This window comes from Xiphophorus hellerii, chromosome 2 (genome assembly GCF_003331165.1).
Source record: "Xiphophorus hellerii strain 12219 chromosome 2, Xiphophorus_hellerii-4.1, whole genome shotgun sequence".
Lineage (NCBI taxonomy): Eukaryota > Metazoa > Chordata > Actinopteri > Cyprinodontiformes > Poeciliidae > Xiphophorus > Xiphophorus hellerii.
This window is the reverse complement of record NC_045673.1, coordinates 12,314,811-12,321,453: the sequence shown is the minus strand read 5'-3', so window position 1 is coordinate 12,321,453 and position 6,643 is coordinate 12,314,811. Positions and strand designations below refer to the sequence as shown.

At 36.8% G+C, this 6,643-nt stretch overlaps 1 protein-coding gene across 3 annotated transcripts in view; it reads right to left on the bottom strand.

Moving 5' to 3' along the window:
- Window positions 1–6,643, bottom strand: part of LOC116707984 (voltage-dependent calcium channel subunit alpha-2/delta-1) — a 71,054-nt gene that overhangs the window by 4,895 nt on the left and 59,516 nt on the right. For all 3 annotated transcript variants that reach the window (XM_032545708.1, XM_032545724.1, XM_032545718.1), the window contains 10 exons: window positions 6,152–6,255; window positions 5,585–5,674; window positions 5,421–5,488; window positions 5,275–5,313; window positions 5,097–5,168; window positions 3,971–4,123; window positions 3,827–3,879; window positions 3,399–3,454; window positions 1,383–1,512; window positions 319–431 (listed from right to left, as the gene is read on the bottom strand). In XM_032545708.1, coding sequence (XP_032401599.1) covers window positions 319–431; window positions 1,383–1,512; window positions 3,399–3,454; window positions 3,827–3,879; window positions 3,971–4,123; window positions 5,097–5,168; window positions 5,275–5,313; window positions 5,421–5,488; window positions 5,585–5,674; window positions 6,152–6,255 — 878 coding nt within the window. The remainder of the gene's footprint in view (window positions 1–318; window positions 432–1,382; window positions 1,513–3,398; window positions 3,455–3,826; window positions 3,880–3,970; window positions 4,124–5,096; window positions 5,169–5,274; window positions 5,314–5,420; window positions 5,489–5,584; window positions 5,675–6,151; window positions 6,256–6,643) is intronic.

The following is a 6,643-nucleotide window of genomic DNA, read 5'->3' as shown; positions in this document are numbered from 1 at the left end:
CATACTCTGAACATATGAACACAAACCTTGTTTACAAATTACCTCCAACTTTTATCTCTAAATTAACCTGAAGGTAGCCTCAAAGCAATTCGCACAAAGGGCTCTGGTTCAAGAAAAGAGTGAGGCTATATTTCATGCTGCACATCTGGTTAACGGTCCACATCTGAATAGCCACTGGGGAACTACTACAAACTCCTTAGGTGTGCTTCCTTATATTGTCAGTTTAAAGCCTCACTATCCTGTGGGTGATGGATGTTGAACTGGAAAGCACACAAGTGAAAATCTGGTGCGTTTTTACAAGCCAAAAGAAAAGGATACAGGGTTGCTCAGCCTGACGAAGTGGCCTGGGATCACATGATAAACATGTTGCCTTGGCATCAGTGATCAGAAACACCAGGTTTGTGTTGGGAAGCTTCTCAGCACGATACATCCTAAAAAGCAGAGAAACCACAAATATATCCCAATCACTGTCTCTGTAAACACATTCTATTGAATACATACATATATTTTTTTATATTCATTTATATATGCACAAATTTCCACTCATATATTTCTGCACATCTTGAATGCTTTTCCTCCCTAAATTAACCTGGTCAGCTGCACATACCTTTAATCTGAGTATTGCATTTTCTTAACTGCACAGTATTATTCTTATATTGTAAATTTATGTTTACCGTCAAACTTTGTATTCTTCTATTTTTATTTTTTACCTTTGTGTAAAAACCTTTGTCCCTACTGCTGCTGTAACCTCAGAGTTTCCCCACTTTGAAACCGATCCATCACTACGAGCTGTAAACTTTCATGCAATTCTTTTCCCTTGAAATATAGTATTTTATGAAAATCAGAAAAAAATGTCTTTGAAACTACAGGTGTTAACTTTGCAGAGTAAAGCATTAGACTCATGAGGCATATAACAGTCAATAATAGCCATATTGACTCAACCCAACATACAGTGTTGGGTTGAACTCCCCAACCCAACACTGTAAGAAACAGAATAGAGTTTATGGCAAAGTAGATGTGCAGTGTTCTAAAAACTAGTGAGTCTGAATCCTTGCCAAAGTGAAAATGAAGGAGAACAGCCTAAAACGTCCTTGCTCTTTCCATTAAGTCACTGAAGCATCAGATGGTCTGTGTTTGATCAAAGCTCATCACAAAACAGCTGGTTAAAATTAGGCTGAAAAATGAAGGATGGACGAGAAACTAACAGCTTCAGAGTTTGCTAAACTCTGAAGCTGTTAGTTTATGTTGGATGAGGCATAAAATGTGGAAAATTCTACATAGTGCATTCCATTTTAAGGATGTGCAGAAAAAATAACTGATACATGAGCAAATCCAGATTTACACCGATGCACCCTACTCCTATAAATAAACATTAGATATACCTGGAGCAGTTTCCACAGTCTAGGACACCCGAGTATGATCTTTCATCATTGTCAAAAAAGTACTGAGTCTGCTCTGTGATGCAGCTTTCTTTGAACATGGCATCTGGTATGTCATCATCTGCTGACTCCACTGGAAAAAAGAAAATGTTAACGATAAAAAAGGTTCCAGAGCTGGACCACTAAGCAAGTTGTGAGACAACCAGTAACCTGGTGAGTAAATCAGATACAAAGATGCTTAAAAATGTACTTCCTTCAATAACTTAAGTTTTTTTCTTTTTAATCACTGATTATTAGTGTCACTTAAACTTCCATTGAAGAAACCTTCAATGTAAAAGTTACAGTTGAATATTTTGTTGCTGGTTAGGTGGAGGTGGTTCATTATTGTGGTGGCAACCCCTGCACGGTTTTATCATCAGCAAATCTTAAGTTGACGTTTGCAATGCTCCAAGTCAAACTCAAGGCTCACATGCCAAATCCAGCTTGCCATAGCCATTTTTTGAAATAGAAATGAGAGAAAACAGTTGTGTAGCTTAAATGTTGTATCAGTTAATCCTTATCAATTTTTATTTAACCGTTTAATAGATAGTTTTATCAACACCTTATGCCACAACTGGCCCTTTGAAGACATTAGTGATCTTAATGTGGTATGAAATAAAATACGTTTGACACACCTGATATAAATATAATGCTCTTGGCACTGAGCTGCTATGTGCTTACTGTATGGCCACAAATTTGTCTTCAAAACTTTTAGAACACACAACATTTTTTAATGGATTTTGTGTATTTTGTACAGTGTCTTTAAGGACTGAGAAAAGCACCTCCAAATAAAATGTGTTCTTATTTTTTAGTAATATTAACCAAAAAAAGCTTACCATACAGCTGCAGTCAACAAAGTATGATCTCCACACTAAAAGGAATACAGTACTTTACTGAGGTCCCTTGCGCATGCAGAGTCGTAGCCCTTGTAATCTAGTACCCTGCAACTTTTACATGCATCCCGACTCCAACACACCCGAGTCAAAAGGCCGACTTTCCTCACTAGAATAAATCAGCTCTGCAAAGGCCTTCTAATGAGACATTCATTTGATCCAGGTGTGTTGGAAGAGTTGCAGGGTAGTAGCTCTGGAGAACTGGACTTGGGCACCCCTGGTATAGTGCTCTCAATTAGAGACGAGAACACACACCTCTCATTAGAGACAAGACTGTTGTGCTGGTTGCTGGGAGACAGCAACACCTGTTGGTGTTTTTCTAGAAAAATATAAAAATATGTCTATGAGCTTATCAAATATAAAGCCCCACTATTGTTGGTAAGGGTCAGAAGATAGGCGGAAATAGCATGTGGTCAATGGGTCATAGAGTGGGTAATATAATCTTACAATTGTTGCAGAATAACTCATTAAAACAAAACAAAAAAAACAACTTTAAGACAATTGAGGAACCTCTGTTTTCTGATTCCTTCTGACTGCATTTGTCTAGGTACTGTTGTGTCAAAGTAAACGGCAGTGGGTTAAAATGATTGTAGTGTATGTTGTGTGTTTCATAGTGCCCAGCATTTTTCCAGAAAATCCATCCAACTACATCTTTCCATGATGCTGATAACTGCTTAAAATTCTGGCAATGTTTGGTCCTCTAACTCGAGGCTAGACTGGTAGATGTGCAGGAAATTTCCATCTCTATGAGTAATTCATGTAGATCGTGACAAAGTCAAGATGACAACCTAGTACGTGGTGCAGCATTGTAGTATAACCAACAAAAGCAACAAGAGAAAAACTCTTCATTGGCTGCTGAAAAAGTACTACTTTAGTGATTGTCTTCACACTGAAATAAATACTTCAAAGTCCAACAGAGGTTTATCCACCAGCAAACCGTTGTGGAGCTGATACAAACTGTAGCGTGATCTTAAATTCACTGTGAAGAAGGATTTAATGGATACAAGTGGTATTAATTAGATCCACTTTCGCACGTTAGTTCTCATGCCATTCAGAAAAAAGATGTTGGAAAAACAACTGGTCTTACCTGCTTCTAAAAGGTTAGGGAACAAAAGACTGAAGAAAAGCTGTTGAAGCATTGACCTAAAACATGGAAAAAAAAAGAAAAGGAAACAACACAACTTATCATTTGTTAGCATGTGTTTCGAATATCTTTCACTTGTTTATAACCAATAGCTGCTTGGAAGAAGCAACACATCTGTGTGAGGTTAGAGTCACTGGTGATGTAAATGCCATGGGAAATATTATCCAATCCATGTTATAAGATGGTTATACTGGACTTGGACAACCATGCAGAAAACAACGCAGCGTAATGTTGTGTAACTTTGCAATTCTCACACTGACCAAGCCAGAATAGTCTTCCAACACATTAAAGTCTACTCAACAAGTATTTTCACACTCTCAAATGCCAACATAAATAAACAAACAACACAAGTACAGAATCTGAGCCCTCACCAAGCAGCATTGGAAGCCCACCAGCCTATACTGAGGACGTCTGCAATAGTAGGCTGTGGAAAAAAAAAAGAGAGGAATAGACACTTTGAAGTACTTGGTCACCAATAAATGAAAGCATGTTTATACATAGAACACGTAACTGACCACAAATATGGAGCGAGGTCCTGCTGCTGCCTTGTTGTCTTTCTCTGGGTCACACACAGACTGATAGTCATATGTCTTGTTGAAGGAGTACAGGGATGTGTTGACTAAGTTTATCATCAGCACCGGATCAACCTCGCCAAAGAACTGACCTATCTAAAAGAGTTTAGGAACAGAAAAGTAAAACACTGTATTGCTAATCCCAGCTCACAAATAAGTTTGGAGCTCAGTCCTATTTTGTCTAAGTCAGTTTTATGCATTTCTTTCATTCAAAATCGTGTCTGTGATTTTAAAACAATAAGCAAAATCAAAACATAAGAAGCAACACAAAACATAAAACCATCCCTTAAAAAGATAAATACTCAAACGCCAAGATAAAAAGCCTGAAAAATGTGCACTGAGGTATCAAAGACAGTACATGCCCTATTTTGAATGGCATGAAATGTTTTCAAGTCCACTCTAACATAAATTCTACCACTGACAGGCAGGGCCACAGGACAGACAAAAAGGACCAGAGTTTATGTTGTGGAGCAGACCTCTTAAATTCACAGGAGACTAACTTCACTGCAGCCTCCATTACTGACTAAAATTCATCTGCTGCTTCTCTTTGAACCTTGTCTGGTGACTTGTGCTTTACTTCAGACAAGGATGCCCTGCTGTCCTGTAAGACTATAAGCTCTGAGCAAAGATTTTAGGCCATTCTTATGACTTACTGATGGTATAAGACATTAATTTATCCAGTATATGAAACTGATTATGACAAAAGCAAACATAACCAAGTGTGTTGAGAAGTAGAACTAAATAAAAGCAACAGTAAATTGTATCTTATAGTTCCATTAGACATTTTCTAACTCTGGAATAATACACTCTAATAATAAAACACAGATTAAATTAGAAGCTAAAATATGGTTAAAAAAGAGAGAGAGAAAGAGATAAAATAAAATAAGCTAAGAGCTCAAGATAAGCTATGACAAGCTAAAAGATCATATAAAACAATTTAAGAAAAAAATAAGTTAAATTAAAATAAGCATGACTCAAAGCAAATTAAAGGCTTATACATGCCCAGCAAAAAAAAAAAAAAGAGGAGCTAAGATAATTCAAGATAATATAAGTGTTAGTGGTTATTCACCAAGGAAATATACTCTTCTTGATTAGACATGAGCAGAAATCCTCCATCATCCAATATTACACAATCCACATGCTGCAAAAGATAAGTACATAAATTATTAAATAATAAAATAGGATACCATGACTCTCCAGTCAATGTATACTGTTCTATAAACAATATTTAGTGTAAATTGTTGTACCTTGTCATTCCTAAGACAGCCACAAATCTCATCTTTGCACTAAAAGATGAAAAATTTGCAACAATTAGCATTTACTTTATACAGGAATCCCCTAAGTGACTTTATTATACCGTACTCCTACAGTAAATTTTATTTATAGTACTTACATTAAGTTTCAGTGTTGCATTGATAAAACTGCTCATCCAGAATGAAACATTGAGTTTTACTCCCACCACTAAGGAGAAAATTATAAAACACAGAAACAGTAGTGATGAGCAGGACAAAAAAAAAAAAAAAAATCACTCCGTTTTGATTTTGTGGTAAAACTGACCTGCTGGTTTGAGCATGACTTTATCGATGGTGAGATCTATTGCTTTGCTCACCAGGATTCCCGATTCGGACACAGGCTCCCTGACCTCTGCTGCAGTTTCAAATGTTACACAGGGAAAGATGAACAGTTTTATTTTTCATTACCTGAACAAATGTTTGACAGGAAATGTTTGGGATTATTTTTCACTCAGCATAATGATTAAATAAACAAATAATGGATTTTCTTGGTAGATAATTTCATCCATCTTTTCCCTCCGTAATTTATGAATAAAGTTTATGAAAACAGAACATGTGTTAATTCAGTCAAGAGAGTTGTAGCTGTAGCACTGACATTTGCCAGAGATGATGTCTGTTAGAAAGATCAGTGGGGGATGACAGGATGCATACAGAGGGAAGGAGAGTGATGGTGAGGATGTGTGCTGAAAAGCCCAGGAGGAGAAGAACAAGAATAAAGTGAGCAATATCAAACAGGCCAAAAAGTCTAATGGTTGCCAATAATGTTGGGATCACGTCCAAAGGCAGTGGAGCGCATCCACAGTACACAAGACCTTAACACATACACACTTACTGTTAAAAGATGGAGCTGTGAATATATATATTTCATTATCCAAAGTCCTCTTGTAGAAGCTGGAATCATATGTCTCAGGATTCTCTGTCCATTCTTCTCCAGCACTAAAAACATCATTATGTTAAAGCAATATTGGCAAATTTAGTACAAATAAACAAGAGACAAATAGTAAATAGACAAGAGTATTTTATCTGGATTCTCATTTAGGTTATGATTATCACCGTTTGTTTGAATTAAGTCAGTCGGTTTGAGAAATGGTTAAAAAGGGGCAGTATTATATAATATGAACTTTTTGAGCTTTATATCATGTTATAATGTTACTACCTCATCACAAACTTTCACGCATGTTTGAGAAATACTTTAGCCTCCCATGGCAGTCATTCAGGTGTTCAAAACTCCTGGGTGGACTTGAGCTGCACATCATAGAGGACCCCTCCGCTCAGCTCCATCAGACTAGTCAGCAGCAATTAGCAAATTCTTGTTGTAACTGCA